This window comes from Lycium barbarum, chromosome 4 (genome assembly GCF_019175385.1).
Source record: "Lycium barbarum isolate Lr01 chromosome 4, ASM1917538v2, whole genome shotgun sequence".
In the NCBI taxonomy this organism is placed as follows: domain Eukaryota; kingdom Viridiplantae; phylum Streptophyta; class Magnoliopsida; order Solanales; family Solanaceae; genus Lycium; species Lycium barbarum.
The window spans coordinates 11,387,071-11,409,003 of record NC_083340.1 but is presented as its reverse complement, the minus strand read 5'-3'; the positions used below and the strand labels follow the sequence as shown (position 1 = coordinate 11,409,003).

At 36.0% G+C, this 21,933-nt stretch overlaps 1 protein-coding gene across 1 annotated transcript in view; it reads left to right on the top strand.

The window, feature by feature from the left end:
• The first annotated feature begins 4,983 nt into the window (after positions 1–4,983).
• LOC132637149 (uncharacterized) overlaps positions 4,984–21,933 on the top strand; it is a 41,108-nt gene continuing 24,158 nt past the window's right edge. The window contains exons 1-3 of the mRNA XM_060354286.1: positions 4,984–5,265; positions 8,263–8,346; positions 8,434–8,553. Coding sequence (XP_060210269.1) covers positions 4,984–5,265; positions 8,263–8,346; positions 8,434–8,553 — 486 coding nt within the window. The remainder of the gene's footprint in view (positions 5,266–8,262; positions 8,347–8,433; positions 8,554–21,933) is intronic.

The window sequence follows — 21,933 nt, the reverse complement described above, 5'->3', positions numbered from 1 at the left end:
CATAACAACAACACAAGGAACATATACACAAAGTCACTCACACTCAACCAAGAAATTCTAGTGCTAACAAATATCACACCATAAACTTGCCCTTATTTTCAATCATCACTAACTCAAGAACACTTGGTTGGAGATCACATAGGGACTTTTTAAGCTGATAATGTAGGCTTAAGGAAGGGTAGGATAAGTATTTGGGATACAAGTGATTACGCCCTCCTTGAATACTACACAATAATTTTTGTCTACTTTCTTCTTTGTTTCAAAACATCACTCCTCCCTTTGCATACTAGATTCCCCAATTATTCCAACTTCTTTTTGTGCAATCATTTTCTGGATTTCTAATGTTTTTGTTCTTTTCCAATTCCTTTTTCACAAAGATACATTTTTTTTTTGCACAAAAAGTGTGTAACCTTTTTGTATTTTTCCAAATTTTCTTCATTTCTTTTTATTTTTCCACAACACCAACCTTCACCACTTCTCAATCAACACTAACACCCCCAACTTAGGCTTTTGGCCTCAAATTCACAATTTCATGTTCAAGGAGAGAAATGTTCAAAAGAGAGACTTTTCATCAAAAAGGGTAAAGACTTGTAATGTGGCAATTAAAGAAAAGGTCATAGGCTCGAATGGAGTTACCAATGATACTATTTATGCTATAGTAGGCTAGAAAGGCTAAAGAGGCTTTTTCAAAAATCACTAAGATAGCCCAAGGTCATCTCTCTAACCAACATAATCAAAATTAGTATTGAAAGACTAACCGGGTTAGTTCTAGATGATAAAAGTAAGCACAAGAATTATTCAACAAACACTCATCACATATGGCATATGAACTAGTCAAGATGGATCAATTTCACTTTCCTAAGCAAGAAAAAATAAAACAATATCTCATAATCCAAAGTAAACCCAACTAGAAGGTAAAGAGTCACCAAATAAGCCAAAAAGTTGTTACAAAGATTATCCTTTCCTATGCACTTGCTTTTTAACTTTCACAAACAATTTGGAGGGGTATTCGCATTTCAACATTTTACTTGCAAAAGACTAACTCTATTAGTATCAAACAGGCCAAGAGTTTTCACATTTTTCCTCAAAGGAGCACCTACATTTAAAATTTTGAAACGACTTAAAAATTTTAAAACGATGGGTTACCTCCCACCAAGCGCTTAATTTAATGTTGTAGCATGACGGTTACCTTTATCACTTTTCCCTCCACTTGGAGGATATGGATTTTCGCCCTAACTTTGAATCAAGGTTCCAGTGATGCTCATGAGGCGGTGATAGGAAAGCAAAGAGGCCAACTCTCGAATGTTGCATTTTGCACTTCTTGGCCTTTAAGTGAGGAATGTCATTTTGTCTTCTTGGTGTTGCAAATTTCAAAATCAAGATGCTTCTTTCTTCATCTCCACAATCCTCCATAGGCTCGGTTAGTTCAACTTCTATATCATCAACCAAGCACAATGTGAAAAAATGGTTGGAATGTGATCCAGCGCGCCCCAATTCCAAATTTACCTCATCTTTGACATCCTCACCCAAAAATGAACTAGAGTCTTCAAAACTTATTTTATGAACTTTTTTATGCAACTCTAGTATCATTTCTTCAACTTCGGCATCATTCACTATTTTTGGGTTGGTCGGTTGGCAATTCACTATTGGCTCATGAAAATCAATCTTGACCTCTTTTTCATTGGAAACCAACTCAAAACTACAATCCATGGCCCTTTGATAGTGAGCATCACATGCCTCAATCTTTGCATTCAATTCGGCCACCAATTTTCGGATAGTAATTTCAAGTAGCTCCACTCCTTAACTTTGCTCAACATTCATTTTTAGAAATTCTTCCATCATCCGTGAAATGCCTTCACGGTGATCCCCATAGGCTTCAAGTTGTTGAGCTTGATTCATTAGCCAATCTTGGCTCAAAATTTCCATTTTGTCAAGTTTTTTTTCATTGTGAGAGTCGTCCAACTCTTGTAAAAGTCCATTCATGGTGAGATACACCTTTTGGATAGTTTCATCATCTCCATGTTGAACTTTTTCCCACAATTTGGTCATGACTTGCCCATATTTTTCATTCCTCCCCATTATGCTTTTCAAAATTTCCTCAACTTGTTCTTTTTGAGAATTGGAGATTTCTTCTTCCAGGTTTTGCTTTTCTTCAAGTTGAACCACTTCTTCACTTTCACAACTTTCGTTGTAGTCACAAGAATTCTCGGGCTCATCTTTTAAATTTGAAATCTCTTCTTCAACTATTTCATTTTGAGGAGTCGGCACTTCCATGACAATTGAGGAATTTGCATCCTCTAATGAATCATTCATTCTTTTCATAGCTTCTCCATTTTCTAAAATGGATTGTTGGATGAGTTTTCGCTCTTCCTCCATCTTAGCTTCCCGATCTAAGTATGTTTAGAGCATTGTCATGATACCTTCGAATCCGGCACGTTGTCCTTCACTTGTCATGTTATTGTCCCTGTCAAATTCACAAGCACAACTAGAATTTTTGTTAGAACAACTTGGGGGGAGGGGGAGTAAAATAATTGGGACAATCACTCCAATGTCCACCTTCACCACCACATATATTACAAATATTCCCATCATAGAATTGAGACAATGCACACATCTCTCTCTCGAGAGCATTTTTCATAATCTTGCTAAAAGTGTGATCCTCCACAATATGGACATGGGTCATCAAAATATGGATTGCAACCATCAAACCCATTTTCATTCCAAAATGCCATAGAGACAACTGTAAAAATAAAATAAAAACTAAAAACAAAATACAAAAAAAAAAAAAAAAAAAATCACAAACACATTCTCACAAGTTTGGACCAAAGCAAGTAATCTAAAATCCCAAACTAACCCAAATACACCAAATTGTTTCCCGACAACGGCGCCAAAATTGCTGACGTCCAAATTCACTCCTCAAAGAGAAAGTGTATGCAGTCGTTGCAATATAATTCACCCAACTACGAGTCGGGGTCAATCCCATAGGGAACAATATACTAGGCGATTTAAACAAGTAAGAAATTATCACCAACTAAGTTAAGCCAAACACTTTTTCAATATTTGGTTTTTGATGTGAAAACTAACAAAGATAAAACTAACTAGAAAGCGGGCAAAATGATCAATGGCCACAAGTTTGGATACAAAGGAAATTACGCTCAAGTAACGATCCAATGTATTTCACGATTTTACAACTAAGAGCAGGTTTATGTTAATAGATAATGATTTCTAAAATCTCATTGAAAGTCTTCCAACCAAATCAATGAATTTCACTCTAAGCTTTTCCAAGCCTTAGAGTGTGATATTAGCCACAATCAATTTAACCTCAAGTAACTATCCTCTTCCGAGCTCAAGTTATTAGATGAATTTAATGACCCAAATTCTTGTTAATTAATCTTTCCCAACCTAGATTTCCTCTTCCGAGCTCAATCAAAGTAAATGTGCGAGTCTTAGGGTTAGCTACTCCCTTAAGAATCATTCAAAATGAGATTAATTAAAGAAACAAAGACCCACTTCATTAGAAATAAAAACCATTCAATACATAAGCAAAACAAGAGTGTCAATCCAAACTTTAACAATGTATACTTCTATAAATAATGTTCAAGTATAGAAATAAAATACTACACACTTAGATATTCATTACAAATCAAGAAATTAAAGAAATGAAGTAAAGGTTCAAGAAAGTGCTCAACCAAATCTTCAAATCTTCAACTTCAAAGTGTGGTGTAAACCCTAGGCTCCAAGAACTTGTGTTTTATACCAAAGATGAGCTTTACAAAACCCTAAAAGAGTATTTATAACATTACAAAACGGGAATAAATTGTGGACAAAAATACCCTGCGTGCACAACATGCTACTCGCATCTGGTGTCGCATGTTGCACCAAACTATAGCATGTTGTGCAAACATCTCTGTCAGCACATGCTGCAGCAAGTGTTGTTCGCATGTGCTGCTAGCATGTGCTACATTTCAGCTATTTTTGCTCCATTTTGCTCCGTTATGCTCTCCGGACATCTTATCCTACAAAACGACATAAATACATAAAAAGTAACACCAAAAGTGTTTGAAGAGTCACAAAAGCTTAAGAAATCAGCATCGAATATCCCGTAATTTCACGACACATCAATCAATTCACAAGCCTTTTAAAATTGTGATTTAGAAAAAGAAATTTATATGGTTCAACTTGAGGGATGTACAATTTCTAGACAAGAAAATAAAGTTTGTAAATTAATGAAATCACTTTATGGCCTTAAGCAAGCTTCTAAATAGGGGCATGGGAAAGTTGATCAAGTCTTTATAAGAGACGAATTTCTTCTGTCGAAGTAGATAAATATGTTTATACTAAAGTGGTCGACAATGATTATGTGATAATATGCTTATATGTTGATGACATACTCATATTTGGTGTAAGTTTAAATATTGTGGAAAGTACCAAACACTTTTTGTCTACTAATTTTGGTATGAAAGATATGGGTGAAGTAAATATGATATTGGGAGTTAAGTTATAAGGAGTGATGATAGTATACTGTTGTCACAAGAACATTATGTGGAATTTTTTTTTAAGAAGTTTGAATGTTTTGAAGTGACACGTGTGACCACTCCTTATAATGCTAACTATTAATTGAAAAAGAATAATGGGGACCCAGTTGCTCAGTCTAAATATGCTCAGATTATTGGGAGTTTGTTGCATTTAATGAATTTTACAAGACCTGATATAGCCTATGCTGTGTGTAGACTGAGTAGATATACTCATAATCCCAATCAAGAGCATTGATCTGCATTAATTAGACTGATGAAATATTTGAGAGGAACCATGAATTATGTTATCTTGTACAGTGGATTTCCTTCTACTTTAGAAGGGTATTGTGATGCAACCTGGATCTGTAATTCATATGAGACAAAATCCACTAGTGGCTATGTGTTCACCCTTGGTGAGGGTGCAATATCGTGGAAATCAGCTAAGTAGGCGATCATTGCTAGATCAACTATGGAGTCAGATTTGCTGGCTCTTGAGTTAGCTTGTTTTGAGGCTGAGTGGCTAAGAGATTTCTTAGCGAATATCCCTTTATTAAAGGATGAATTGCCTCCTGTATTTTTACATTGTGATTGTCAAGCGGCAATAGCTATTGCAAAGAATAAATCTTATAATTTTAAGAGCAGACACATGAAATTAAGACATGCTGTCGTTAAGCAGCTGCTGAGAGATGGAATAATTTCCACTGATTATGTGAAGTCAGAAATGAATTTGGCCGTTTCACTGACTAAACCTGTGGGAAGAAAATTAATTCTTTAAACCTCAAGAGAGATGGGGTTAAGGCCATATGATTGTCAATAGAGATGGAACCCAACCTATGTGATTGGAGATCCATGAAGTAGGTTCATATTGATGCTGCGCACTTAAAGAGAGTGCTTGAACTGCCACTAATTGTGAGGATGAGTAATTAACTCTTAATAAATTCATAATCCTTATGGATGGTATATTTAAAGCTGCATACACTTGATGAATTCACATATATGAGAGTGGAGTGGGGCAGCTCCTATGAGATGTTGGCCTAGTCTCTAGAGCTCTCATGAATAACCCGGCACGCGCATGGCCTAGGGCGCAAAATCGCATTGAACAACAAAATTATGGAGTTGAAATGTGATTGATACACTACTAAAAAACTGCCAAAAATCAACCGACTGCGTCGGTTTTTTGCATTTGTAATTTTTTTTAATTTTTTAATTAGAAAATTGACGGACGTCGTCGGCTTTTTGGCAGAATTTTGAAAATATATTTTAGCCAAAAAAACGACGTCCCAAGTCGGTTTTATTAAAAAAAAAATTAATATAAAACCGACGAATTTGCAATTCATTTTGTTTTTTAAAAAATTAATAATTTTTTTGGGCCGGTTTTTTTGGGTCAAATACTGGTCAACATTTTAAAAAAACCGACAGACAGGGCCGGTTTTTTTGGGTCAAATACTGGTCAACATTTTAAAAAAACCGACAGACAGGGTCGGTTTTGTCCCTCGGTTTTTTTTTAACAAAATGGCCAGACGAGTTTATTTCTCATTTCTCCTCCTCTTCCCAAACAAAACTCCCCATTCCACTAAAACCTTATTTCTCATTTCTCCTTCTCTTCCCAAACAAAACTCCCCATTCCACTAAAACCCTCCCCGCCGCCCAGACCCGTTTTTAACTTAATAAATTGAGGTTAATTTCTTTTAAATTAGGGCTTTTAAAATTATTTCAATTTTAGTTTTATTTGTAGATTTTAGGCCTAATGTTAGTCTATTTAGCTTTGTTAAACATCATTTGCAATGTTATTAATGTTGAATTTGTGAAAAAATATAAACTTTATTTGACTAGTTTACTTTTTTTTTTTTTTGCTTGAGATTGTGCTATATTTTATGTTCATTGTCAATGTATTTGTGTTAGCTTAGTTATCATTGTTTGTAATATTATTGATGTTGAATATTTGCAAAAATTTATACTTTAATTATTTGAATAATTTTTTTTTTTTGGTTGGATTGTGCTTTTTGTTAGAATTCATAAGTTATTAAAGTTGTTATTGATCATTCAAAATTAGAATTGGTTGAGATTGTGCTTTTCAAAGTCAGAATTGTTAAGTTATAGTATTTTGTATAACCTTAAAACTAAAATGTAGACTTTATTTCACTAGATTTACTTTTCAATTTTTAAAATTAATTGGGATTGTGGTTTTCAAGATTAGAATTATTAAGTTATGTTAGAATTATTAAGTTATGTCAGAATTATTAAGTTATAATATTTCTATAACCTCAAATCTAAAATGTAGACTTTATTTGACTAGATTTACTTTTCAATTTTTAGAATTAAAGTTAGAATCCATAAGTTATTAAAGTTAGAATTGGTTGGGATTGTGCTTTTCAAAGTTATATTAAAGTTAGAATCCATAAGTTATTAAAGTTAGAATTGTTATTGAGAATCCAAAGTTAGAATTGGTAGGTATTGTGCTTTCTTAAATTATTGATGTTCAATTTGTGAAAAAATGTATTTGACAAGTTTACTTTTCACACACACACACACACACACACACACACACACACACACACACACACACATATATATATATATATATATATATATTTGCTGGCGATTGTGCTATTTTTTATGTTCATTGTCAATGTATTTGTGTTAACTTAGTTAGAATTGGTTGGGATTGTGCTTTTTCAAGTTATATTAAAGTTAGAATCCATAAATTATTAAAGTTAGAATTGTTATTGAGAATTCAAAGTTAGAAGTGGTTGGGATTGTGCTTTTCAAGGTTAGAATTGTTAAGTTATAATATTTCTATAACCTCTAAACTAAAATGTACTCTATTTGATTAGATTTACTTTTCAATTTTTAGAATTAAAGTTAGAATCCATAAGTTATTAAAGTTAAAATTGGTTGGGATTGTGCTTTTAAAAGTTATATTAAAGTTAGAATTCATAAGTTATTAAAGTTAGAATCGTTATTGAGAATTCAAAGTTAGAATTGGTTGGGATTGTGTTTTCTTAAGTTATATTTTAAGTTATAATTCTTAAGTTATAATATATTTCTATAACCTCAATAATTTGTGGGTATATTTTTGTAGATGGATCGTATGTGGATGTATAATATGAATAATAGTAATTGTGTGGGTGTACATGATGAATTTGTTGAAGGTGTTGATGGGTTTAAGCAGAAACATTATGTTTGGACTGATCATGGAGAGACTGATGGGGTCAATAGTATATTTTATAATATGGTTGTTGGTGAAAGTAGTGTGTCGCAGGAATATAGTCATGTCCAATATGATAGAGTTAATGATATGGTTAATGATGCTTTTGGCGTACAGTCTGGGTTTGAACCTGAGAAAATTTTTGAGGAACCTCCTAATGAAGAAGCAATACGCTTCTATGAAGAATACTAGAGGCTAGTCGTCCACTTTGGGTAGGGCGTTAGCATTCTAAGTTGTCTGTTGCGGTTAGAATGATTAATATCAAATCAGATTGGACTATTGCTGAAGCTGCTATGGACTCAATGATTAAGCTTATGGGGGAACTAGAGTTACTTTGATTTGCAGATGTATTGTACATGGGATCCAATGGACAATGATAGGGTTGCTGCGAACTTTGAGAGGAAGGGGAGTGCAAGGTTGTCTGATTGGTTTTCGAGGGCTAGAAGGTATATGAGGAAGCCCTAATGGCTAAACGCCGAACAGTGGGAGAAACTTAAGGCATATTGGTGAACTCCTGAGTTTATCGCCAAGTCTGAGCAGGCAAAGGCTGCTTGTGCTTCTCAGAAAGGTGACTCCTTGCACACTGCAAGTGCAAGAAGTCAGGGGCACGTGGCTAAGACAATGGTAGGTAGTTTTATATTTTTAAAGTTACCTATGATCAATATATCATTATTGAGTTATTAATTTTATCTATAATTTTTTTTTCTTCAGAAAAAGGCTACGGGACAGATGCCGACTCAGGATCAGTTATTCCTAAAGACCCACACAAAAAAGAAGAAACAGGAGTCGGATCCGATCGTATGGGTTGAGGATAGGGCATGTGAATCCTATGTAAGTGATAATTTTATTATTTAAGTAATTATATATAAGTTTAATTATAATATATTCGTTATCTACTAAGTTTCATTTTTTAATAAACAGACACAATTTATGGATTATGTGAACCAGTACAACTAAACTCAGCCTGAGCAGCCAAGCAGTCCTCCACATTAGAGATAGATTTTTGGTGTAGAGTAGTTGGGGGAGTACAAAAGGGTAGAGCGTACGGTCTAGGCCCAAGGATCAAGTTAAGTCGCCTTCGGTCAGGATTGCGAGGTGAAGGGTATTCTTGACAAGCCAAGGGATTTAATGGTGTTCAGGTCGCAGCTATGGCGCAGCAGATCGCTGAACTTAATAGGAAATTAGCTGAGACTGAGGAAAGTAACTCCATGAAAGCGAACCTTGAATCGCTCATGGCACATGTTAAAAGCCACATTGCATGTGAACAATTTGGTGTGCCCCCTTCTCCCACCCCCCCCCCCCCCCCCCCCCTCTGACCCAAAAGATGATGATGCAGATGATGATGACGGTGATTACGTATCCCGGATACCGGATGATCAGTTGTAGTAGTTTGGATTTAATAATGGACTTATGTTTTATGGACTTATATTAAAACTAGTTAATGGTACTTTTGGTTGGACATTTAAATATTTTTGAACTTTGAAGGTCTATTTAGATCGTATTTGATGTGTTCAGATAGTGTTTGATGTGTTTTATTATTACTTAGGGTGATTTTATGTGTTGTAGCTCTTTTAGAATTGATTTGGAGCATTTTAATGCTAGTTTTGAAGTAAGTTCCTACTTTGACTAAGTTTTGCTAGTTCATTTATCTTTTGAAACTTCTCATGATACACGAGTTAACATGAATAATTGTGCGCATCCATGACATAAATCTTCCTACTGTAGTCGTCCGTCAATGTTTGAGCTATTAACAACTTTACTTTCTTCACAATTGCTAGGAAATATCCAGCAGAAATGTTGTAAGAAATGCATTGTTATACCTAAGACTACTAGTTGCAGGTGGTCCGTGCTAAGTCCTAGCCCAAACTCATGATACAAATGTATAAAATTTAATTTTAAAATACCCTAATTTATGTAATATTTTTCGATTTCATGATTAATTTAATGTAGCAACACGTTAATCATGTCTTGTTGGTAAGTCTTCATAATTATTAAAGTTTTTTTTGTCACATAATTGAATAATTTTTAAAGATTAAATTATTTATGAGGAACGAAATTTGGAAGGACAATTAGCAAATACAAAGAGATACAAGATTCGATATTCACTAAAGAAGCAAAACTTTTGAGGTTTAAAACAAATAAAGGGTATGTTTGGTATTGAAGGGAAATATTTTTCAGTTTTGCATGTCTATTTGGTCAAAAATTTTGAAAAATATTTTCTCTAGAAAAATAAGTTGCTTAAAATGAGGAAAAAAACTTCCCTAGTAGAAGTAGGAAAATCAAGTTCCACAGCTTTCACATTCATTGTGTCCTCCCCACCTTCCAATATACCTTGTTACGGTTCGCTTTTAAGCGGGTAAGGCATAAAAGTTACTACGAGGTTGTTGGTGCTCTAATTATATTTTAGTGTTTTTAGAATCGCCGCCTAATTTATTATGGAAAACTAGGAAAACATGATTTATAGATTTTTCTGAAAAATGAGTAAAAAGCTTTTGGACCAAAGTTCGAGGTAAGGGTACTGGTGATTCCGTAGGGAAGGTTTTACGCACCCTAGCTTCAATGTGTGATTAATGTACTTATTTTTTAAAAAGTGTTTTGTTTTTCTGCAAAAATTTCATTTATGTCCATATCATAATTTCAAGAAAAAATATGGCAAAAATTCCCCTTAGAAAAGGGGTTTTTGGGTTTTGAAAATCCTCGTAAGTGTTCAACTCACTTTATTGCCGGACTAGGACACACTCGCGATTTCTCCTGAGTAGATTTACTATTATTATAGTTTTAATAAGATGAGTTTAGTTCTTACGACTTTTTATTTTTTAAAGAAAATATGGAGTATTCTCCTATATTTATACATATGTATAGGTAGGTATAAAAAGAAAATCTCTTTAGGTCCAAATTATCTTTTGAAGCCCATAAAGTCTAACCATTTCCACAGTCCAAAGTCCATCATACCTCCATTTGGTCCAAGTGTAATTCTCTTTATTTTTAATCCATTTGGTTTTGGGCTTCCAGGCCCAAATCAACCTTTATCTTCCTTATTAGAATTTTTTTGTTACAGCCCATTTCCAGTTTTTGAAACATACCAATTCATTTCAAAACATCCAAACCAAAAGCAATTCTTTGAGTTTTGCCAAGAATTTATTTCAACACTATTTTAATTTTAAAAAAAAATGTCAAACAGCTTCCTTTTAGAGTAAAAAATGATGTACCAAAAGCTTTACTACTTTACCATCTTTGAAGAAAAAACATTTGGCCATTACTCCTTTTCCTTGATCTTAATAGAAAAATTCCATTTTTTACACTCTTTGCCACAAACAGTGTTATTTAATCTGAAAAATTTATCTAAGTTTGATTTACCACGTAAAAAAAACTGCTCGTTATCCTAGTTTTAGAAAAGATTTGACGACTTTCCAAAGGCACTAAACGTTGATTTCCTAGGTTCTACACATGCATAGGGTTCCAATATTTTGCAAGAGTTTTTACAATACAAATACATGAATAGATATGAAAAATAAAGGAAGAAATTCAGGCTTGTGGGCCTACCAAGCCCACCAATAAACTATCTTCACCAATACTTGGGCCTTCAAATAATTTAGCTTGTATTTCTAATTCTTCAACGGACTCGATCGAAAGAGTGGTTGGGCCTCTGGCCCAACAAGTTTAATGCAAAGGTGGCCCAAATGGCCCAGGTTGAATCACATAGCACACAAAAGGGATAAAGATTAGTAAATGTTTAAGCATTTTAGAATTAGAATATAGACAATTAGTGTTCAAATACATTAAAGGCACACAACAAGCAGGTATATATAACTAGGAAAATAGAAATGATTTGAAAAGAAAACTACTCCAGGCCCAACTCAGATGAATAAGGAAAAATTCGAGGCCTGGATGAGCTACTTCCGCAAAACTAAAATACATCGGGCCAAGTATAGATTACACTTAGCACATAAGAGGCGGCCCAACAGTAAATAGAGAGAGAAAACAGGCCCAAAGTCAAATAAACTTGCAACAACTAATATTAAAACCTTATACAAGTGGTATACTTTAAGTATACATGAATATATTCGATCCTATACACCTGTGAGGGTATAGAGTGAATATATGCTGTATACTTTGGTATATTACCCAGTATACATGGAAGAAACTTAATGCATTAAGAAGAGATGAGGGAAAACAAATTATTAAAGACTCTTTTTAACTCATGTGAACCAATCAGTAATAAAATCAAAGCCCAGAACCAAAGAGCAAGCAAATAAGTTCATAAGGTGACTCTCTTAAGCAAAAATAAATGGGCAATACTAAACTAATGATCCTACACCATCACCAGCCAACGTACCATGGGTTTGCACACCCATGGAGAGATTAGAACAGCCCAAAAGGGAAAGCTCTTACCCTCTTGTTCCTGATGCCACACAAGATCCAAGGGGTTTCCAGGAACCTAGGCATGGTAGACACCAGGGAGGGTTTGAGCTTCATCCCCAAGTGTTGTTTTGCCTCTCCACTTATGTGTTAGGCTCACAATGCTATGAGAAATTAAGTGTGTAAATGGCATCAATGAAACAGCCTCCTAATCCATATGTCTAGGCATGTATGTTAACAAACTTAACTATATTATTCATCATTTATATCCTATTAAGTTCAAACAGTACGTATGAAAAGTTTAAGTATTTCTATTACTCAGTCATGTCAAAAGCAAAGATAAACCACAATTATGAATACAGAACCAGTATGTCCAATAGTATCAATATTTAACCAATTCAAAGTGACATTCTCCAAACAAGCACCATAAAACATACAAGTGAATTTAAGTGGTGAATGATTAATCTCCAAAGACAAACAATTAACAGCTATGAGGTGTCACACACAGGTCATCAAATAAGTAGCAATTCCCAGAACTAGTACATTTCCAACACAGTTCAAGTTTTTAAAATCAATTTTTCCTTGTCAACATGAGAAAGTGGGACTGTTATATTCACTTAGTAAACCTTCATGTACTCAAGTGGACTGCCCAAATATCCATTTAATTATCTTTTGTAATGAACTAGCAAAACACAGTTCTTGGACCAGTATTATATGAAAGACAAACACTCATTAGTGAATAGGTGAAACCACTTAAGCCAAACAAAGTGATCAAGCATGCCACGTAGCAAGTTATTAATTACTTAAATTAGTCAACCCTAAAATCGCCAAATAAGAGGTTTAACAGCAGTCAAAGATGTTCCAGTTTTTGAATCCACTAGTTCCAACTACAAATTGAACACTTGTGCCTAAACAAAAATTCTTAACACAAAGAAGCAGACCAGAATCTGAGGGCATATTGAAATCCAAACAGATCAACTTCCATCCAAGACCACTTTTTTAAAACTCTTGTAACAAAAAAAGAAGAAAGCAAACAAGCACAAGGCCAAGCAAAGAAAAAATGACTAAATAAGCTAAGATTAAATACCTCACACTTAAGCAGTGTTTCAAAAGGAAGAATAACATGGTTTTAGTTTTAAACAAGGTTATTTATTAGTCTTCAAACCCTTTTTTGAAAAAATAGGACTTAATCTGAAAAGTATTGCATATTCATTTGTCCTTAAATTGTTGAGTGAATCAGACAAAGAGCACAAAATTGGACTCAGACAAGAAAAAAAAAACATAGTAGATATTCAGGAGCTAAGTTGAATCAAACATCAGACAGGACTAATTTTTAAACATGATAAAAGACTCCAACCAATTAACTGAGACTCATAAACAATCAAGTAAGGATGATGGACTTTAAACATGTTATGGACAATAACTTTGAATCCATCAGGTATTTAAATTTATCTACTACCCTTTTTTAATCACTTAGTTAGGTAATAAACCTTACCTTCACTTAACAACATGTGACAGTACCAAACCTTTTCCCCTTTTTAGACTCAAATGAGTATGCACTTCTCAAGCTCATAAACTAAAAAGTAATTCAGGTTCAACACTACAACAATGGCATGGCATACTTAGTTATATTTAAAGCCAACAGAATCCACAAGCTAAGATGTTTAACAGATTAATCAAGGCATGTTGCTTCATTCAACAGCAGGTGACTTAGACTTAGTTAAGTACTATAATTTTCATGGGTGACTTTTATCCAAAACAGATTTATTCCGTAAAAAAAGGACAAGAAAATTATAACTCAAGTCATCACTTCTTAATCACAGGGCATATTAACTAATTAGTGTGATCTAAATCCCAACACATATATCTCAACAAGGTTGGGGTCGAATCCCACAGAGAACAATATGTAGGTGATTTAAGCAGATTAGGAATTATCACTAACAATAGCTATGCCCGAACGCATCAATGGTGGTTTTTGATAAGGTTTTTATAAAATATGGAAATATAAATTCTAATCTAGAAAGCAAGTAAATTGATCAATGGCAACAAGAATAGAAGGAGGGAAACTACTTCTCAAGTAACGATCCAATCTATTTCACGAATTGTAAATAATAGCAAGTTTATGTTATTTAGCCTCGGATAATGACTCTAAATTAACTTCTTCCGAAGATTAACTAGACTACCCAATTGAAGATCCCTCAAGCAATTAGGAGCATTAAGAACACCCGAATATGGCTACAATTGGTATTGCCTATTCCTAGGTCAATTTCCATTAGATTAGGGTTAACGCCCCAAATTCAGGTTAATTATCCTATCCCAACTCCGTTTTTCCTCTTCCGAGTTTCAAAGAAAGTAAATGGGCGAGTTCAAAGGTTAGCTAATCCCTTGAAAACATTCAAGAACAAGAATAATTAAAATAGCAAAAACTTACTTGATTAAGAACAATGCAAATGAATAAATAAGCACAACAAGAGTGTCAATCTTAATTATCACCAAGAGATTTCCATCAACAAGGATTAAAAAGAAGAAAGAACAATTTTTGTAGGAACCCTAGCTTCCAACTTGTGGGAGCTGCCAAAAGATATCTGATGTTTTGCCCTAATTTTCTATTTATATGAACTAGAATGGAAGAAATCATCAAATCCCAGGTTCTGGTTGAAAATTCCCGAAAAACCTTCAGTGCGATCGCGCCACGTCACTGTGCGATCGCGTGCAATTGCTTCGTTTATGTATCGCGAACGCGTGAAGAAGTATCGCGATCGCGCAGAGTCACGAACGCGCGTAACCGCGAACGCGTGAACTTACTGCGCGATCGCGCAGAGGAATATTTCGCCAATAATTTCCAGAACCTCCAGTTATTTCCAGTTTTTGCAACTTTTTTGCTTGTTTTCCATACTTAGGCTCTAGGGACCTCGTATTACCTGAAACATGACAAAAACTTCGTAAAATGACATAGACTTGCTTAAAAACAAGTAAAACTTATAGTTAAAAAGCATCGATAGTGGCGTAAAATCACGCCACATCAACACCCCCAACTTAAAGTATTTGCTTGTCCTCAAGCAAGCCATACAAACCACGACTCAATCTAACACCTAGATATTATAGAATAACAATGTCTACATTGGTTATGACTCTGAACTACCGGCATGCATGTTTTTCTTCCAAGGACCACCCCAATTTCTGTTTTAAAGCAACATACACAACTCAAGAACACTACGACTAACCATGAAGCTTCAATGAATGACATCATATTATCGAACATATTATGGTGCACACAAACGCTACTTTAGGCTGTCACTTTCTTTTGTTCAATTTTCATCCATATGCCCTCACATAGACCAAAGAATGTCCCAACACACATATATACGACAAGAATGGGACGAAGACGAAAGAGAAGAGAAAAACACTCACACTCACAAAGGCAATTCATATTTACACATGCAAATACCATAGGCTTGCCCTTATTTTCTATGTTCTCATCCTAGGATCGTTCGGTTGTGATCTCATTAGGACTTGTTTCGGCTTGTAATGTAGGTTTAGGGACGGGTCGGAGACTTTTTGGATAATAGTGACTCACCCTCCTTGAACACTACAACATCTTGTCACCTTAATTCGCCTCTTTTCTTTCCACCCCTTTATTTTCTTTCAGTTTTCGACCTCGATGTGGTTTTACTTCTAACCAACTTACAATTCTTTTTGCGTTACAATTTTCTGATTTTTTTTTTTGTATATATATATACGCAACTACCACATCGAATCTTCACTAGCAAACTCCACCACCCCCAACTTATGTTTTGAACATATACTCCACATTTAATTCACCCCCAACTTAGGCATTTTGCCTCATCTAATTAATAGCATCAAGGAGGGAACGGGTGTGAAGATGGATTAATTTCACAAAGGGTAAGGTTTCATAATTGGCTAGCCAAGAAAAAGGTCAAAAAGGCTCAAAAGGGGAAACTAGAGGTATTTTCAGCTTTTGGAGAAGCTTATTTAGGCATAGTGACTTATTTACACAAAGAAAGCCTAAGATCATTTCACAACCAAACAAACTTTCGCATTTCAAACAAGACCAACCGGGCAAGTTCTAGATTATACATGCATAAACAGAATCAAACTAACACTTCACACACACATCGGCATAAGGACAATAATTTTTACACTTGTGACCTCCTAAGTAGTAATTCATCACACACAACACCCCAATAATCACAATGTCATATAAAGAATCAATCATGTCAGACAATAACTGTTCTAAGTATGCATTTTTCAAAATTTCGAGGGGTCCAAAAATTTCAACAAAACACAATACATGCCATTAGTTGCCAAGTAGTACCAAATAAAACAAAATTACTCTATTCAACCTAAGTAATATCCTAAACATGCCAGTTTCAACAAAATAAAAACCCCCCTCAGGAAAAGAACTCTGGCAAAGAAAAGCCGAGGAGGTTCCTACCCCTAACCAAAAAACTTGCAGTGTCCTCACTGCAGTACATCAACACAGATTTTTTTTTTACCTCCTAGCACTGCGTGCTATGGTCATCTCTGCTCGCCCTATGAACTGGAGCTGCTGGGCTCTGGCAGGACAAAATCGTCCTCATTTTCCTCCTCTTCGTGCTGTGCTCCGCATACACTCCTCAGAATGCTCATCATTTTGTTCAGAAATTTGCTTTGCTTCTTGGCATGCTCCCTTGCCTTTTTCTGCCTCCTCTCTATTTTTCCCTGCTTTTCTTTGATATGCTTCATGTCCTCCACCACACCTGCTAATGTCGGACAAATAGGAACAGAGGGAGTTGTAGACGTGCCTTCTTTATGTGGGCCCGCAGGGAGACTAGCCACTAGCTGCTGAATCCGATTGTCTATCCCATGGACCTGGGTGGAGATATATTGGAAAGGCCTGGCGGCTTCTTGCAGTGGTGGCAAGATTGGTATAGCTATGGGAGGGGCAGATGCCCCACCAATAGAATCTGATGCAGTAGATGTGAACTGCTCAAATGATGAGGCTGCTATATCAATCTTCCTTTTCTTATGTACATTACCAGGCCCTCTCTTTTTCAACGGATAAATCGGTCCACCAGGCCCTTTTTCTTTGTCGCCTGGTCTTGTGGGCACTCCATCAGTGGAGCACAAGTAAGTGATCAATGATGGGAAGAATAAGCTCTTAGTCCGTTCAAGCACCACCTCCCGGATTTCCTGCATAATGAGCCTCCCCACGTCAACAGGCAATCCTTCCATCACAGCACAAATTACTTTAGCCCTCTCAAGGGGCACCTCTGAATCATGTTTTGAAGGCAACACCCTGGATGTGACAATATCAAGCCAAGTTTTGGCTTCAGCAGTGAACTCTGCAGAGTCAATCCTTTTCTGCATTGTGTTTAGCCACTTTGGTTGTTCCCCACCGTGAAGGTGGGTCACAAACCATTGTTGCCGCAGGTTTTCGTACGTCTGTGCCATCTCGCTGTTGTCACCATCCTGCAGATTGTAATAGGCATTTATTCTTGAGGCATTGCACAGGACATCCACACCTCTGACTTTGACAATTGCTCTATGTGTAATGTCTGCCTCTGCAGCATTTGCGTAGAATTCCCGCACCAGGGTATGATTTGCCCTGATTGGTTCATCTGCAAAGCGTATCCAGCCGCTTGTTACCAACCTTCCATAGAACTCGGGCATCTTTTCTTCCAAATTTTCTGTTACAAAGCCCCTCTCTTCAATGAATCTCTTTCCCAGCAGTCTATCGTATAGCTTCGAACATTTTGCTGACTGGAAGGTGGTGGTGTCATAGTATTCAATCAAGGGTACTTGGGCAGCACTGGATGATGAAGCCATTTTTTGAGTTTAAGTACCTACAAAACAAACACAATGCATATGAACACCTACAATGATGTATAATGAGGAGTTGGGTTAAGGAAATTAGCCACCCAAGTTTTGAGCAGCTCTTGTGCGAGCAATCTGTTTGCGCACTGGGAATTTCCCTTCAGCGCGGTCGCGTGACAACCAGACGCAATCGCGAAAATTTTAGACATTCCTTCAGCGCGATCGCGCAAGGAACTGGCGCGACCGCGCAAATTTGAGCACTTTATTAACCGCGATCGCGTCTAGTATATGCGCGTTCGCGCACTTTGAGCCATTTATTCAGCGCGATCGCGTCTTGTATAGGCGCGATCGCGCTGACTCGTTTCAGATTTCTCAAAACATTTTCACAAACAGGTGGTGTGCATGATTTTTGGGGCTTCGATTCAACGATTTTAAGCTTGTATTTTGCCCCATTTTTTTCATATATCAGCACCCAACTCTCAACTCACATCACTCAATCAACAAACAACACTTTATATAACAACCAATTCAACAATTTCATCATATTTTCATGCTTAGACAAGTAAAAAAATTTTTTTTTTTTTTTTTTTACAATTTCTAACATGGAAAGATGATAAAAACAACCCTAGGAACAAGACAATGAAAGAATCACATACCTTGTGGTTGCAAGTTGAAGAATTCTTCTTAAAAATTGAAGTTGAATTTGAGAGAAAATTGAGAGAATTTTTGAGAAAAAGTGAAGGAAATGAGGGGTTTCTGCCGTTTTGCCTTTCTTTACTCTGTTTTGATAACTGGAAACGCGCCTCTGCACGTTCGCGTGTCCTTACCGCGCGATCGCGCAGAGTTAGTGTTTTTTTTTTTAACGCGATCGCGTGGGTTCTTTGCGCGATAGCGAAGAGTAAAATTTGCCCCTATTTTTCCAGATTCAGAAAATAAGCACAGAAACCAGTCTAACAAATTACAGAAACCAGCAGCTACTGATTTGTGGCTGTTCTGAAAACCCAACCTCCTCAAAACAATTCCAAAAATTTTGAAATTTTGCAGATTAGTCACAAATCATAAGCTAAACAATTCTAAAAAATCAAATTTTAAAAATGATTTAAAAATTTAAAAACGATGGGTTGCCTCCCACCAAGCGCTTAAGTTAACGTCGCGGCACGACGGATACCAACTTTACCGCTTTTCTCGCCATTTAGATCATATGAATTTGCGCCCCAACTTTGAATCAAGATTCCGGTGATGCTCATGAGGCGGTGGAAAAAAAATAAAGAGGCCAACTCTCGGATGTCGCATTTTGCACTTTTTGGCCTTTGAGTGAGGAATGCCATTTTGTCTTCTTGGCATAGCAAACTTCAAAATAAAAACGCTTTCTTCGTCGTATCCACAATTCTCCATTGGCTTGTTTGGTTCAACTTCCATATCATCACTCAAGCACAACGTTGAAAAATGGTTCGAATGTGGTCCAACGCGCTCAAATTTCAAATTTGCATGAATTTTGACATTCTTACCCATAAATGAACTAGAGTCTTCAAAAACGATTTCATGAACTTTTTTATGCAACTCTAGTATCATTTCTTCAATCTCGGCATCATTCACTATTTTAGGATTTGTTGGTTGGTAATTTATCATTAGCTCTTGAAAATCAATAGTGACCACTTCTTCATTGGAAACCAACTTAAAACTACTATCCATGGCCTTTTGATATTGAGCGTTACATTCCTCAATCTTTGCATTCAATTCGGCCTCCAATTTTTGGATAGCAATTTCAAGTGACTCCATTTCTTGACTTTTCTCAACATGTATTTTTAGATATTCTTCCATCATCCGTGAAAAGCCTTCACGGTGATTTCCATAGGCTTCAAGTTGTTGAGCTTGATTCATTAGCCAATCTTGGCTCAAAATTTCCTCTTTGTCAAGTTTTTCTTCATGGTGAGAATCGTCCAAAGCTTGTAAAAATCCTAACATGATGAAATCCATGTTTTGGATAGTTTCATCATCTCCATGTTGAACTACTTCCCACCAATTAGCCACAATTTCCCCATATTTTTCATTTCTCGCCATAATGTCATTCAACATTTCCTCAATTTCCTCTTTTCGAGAATTGGAGATTTCTTCTTCATGACTTAGCTCATTTTCTTCAAGTTGAACCATTTCTTCAATTTCACAACTCTCGTCGTGGTCACAAGAATTTTCGGGTTCATCCTGTAAACTTGAAATCTCTTCTTCAACCATTTCTTTTTGAGGAGTCGACACTTCCATGACAATTGAGGAACTGGCATCCTCAAATGAATCATTCATTCTTTTTATGGCTTCTCCATTTTTTAAAATGGATTGTTGGAGGAGCTTTCGCTCTTCCTCCATTTTAGCTTCTCGATCTAAGTATGTTTGGAGCATTGCCATAATGCCTTCATATCCGGCACTTTGTCCTTCATTTGTCATGTTGTTGTCCCTGTCAAACTCAAAAGCATACCTAGCATTTTCGTTAGAACAACTAGGGGGAGGGGAAACAAAATAATTGGGACAATCACCCCAATGTCCACCTTGACCACCACATATATTACAAACACTCTCATCATAGGATTGAGACGGTGCACACATCTCTCTCCCGGGAGCATATTCACAATCTTGCCAAAAGTGGGGTCCTCCACAATATGGACATGGGTCATCAAAATATGGATTACAACCATCAAACCCATTTTCATTCCGAGATGCCATTTTTTTTTTAAAAGAAAAATAAAAACACAGATAACAACTACACAAATATTCACAGGTTCGGATCAAAGCAAGTTAGCTTATTTCCTAGATTATCCAAAATACACCAATTGTTTCCCGGTAACGGCGCCAAAATTTGATAAGCTCAAATTACACCTATTAATGGTATAACGCGGACGTTGTCAAATATAGTAACCCAACAAGGTTGGGGTCGAATCCCACAGAGAACAATATGTAGGTGATTTAAGCAGATTAGGAATTATCACTAACAATAGCTATGCCCGAACGCATCAATGGTGGTTTTTGATAAGGTTTTTATAAAATATGAAAATATAAATTCTAATCTAGAAAGCAAGTAAATTGATCAATGGCAACAAGAATAGAAGGAGGGAAACTACTTCTCAAGTAACGATCCAATCTATTTCACGAATTGTAAATAATAGCAAGTTTATGTTATTTAGCCTCGGATAATGACTCTAAATTAACTTCTTCCGAAGATTAACTAGACTACCCAATTGAAGATCCCTCAAGCAATTAGGAGCATTAAGAACACCCGAATATGACTACAATTGGTATTGCCTATTCCTAGGTCAATTTCCATTAGATTAGGTTTAACGCTCCAAATTCATGTTAATTATCCTATCCCAACTCCGTTTTTCCTCTTCCGAGTTTCAAACAAAGTAAATGGGCGAGTTCAAAGGTTAGCTAATCCCTTGAAAACATTCAAGAACAAGAATAATTAAAATAGCAAAAACTTACTTGATTAAGAACAATGCAAATGAATAAATAAGCACAACAAGAGTGTCAATCTTAATTATCACCAAGAGATTTCCATCAACAAGGATTAAAAAGAAGAAAGAACAATTTTTGTAGGAACCCTAGCTTCCAACTTGTGGGAGCTGCCAAAAGATATCTGATGTTTTGCCCTAATTTTCTATTTATATGAACTGGAATGGAAGAAATCGTCAAATCCTAGGTTCTGGTTGAAAATTCCCGAAAAACCTTCAGTGCGATCGCGCCACGTCACTGCGCGATCGCGTGCAATTGCTTCGTTTATGTATCGCGAACGCGTGAAGAAGTATCGCGATCGCGCAGAGTCACGAACGCGCGTGACCGCGAACGCGTGAACTTACTGCGCGATCGCGCAGAGCAATATTTCGCCAATAATTTCCAGAACCTCCAGTTATTTCCAGTTTTTGCAACTTTTTTGCTTGTTTTCCATACTTAGGCTCTAGGGACCTTGTATTACCTGAAACATGACAAAAACTTCGTAAAATGACATAGACTTGCTTAAAAACAAGTAAAACTTATAGTTAAAAAGCA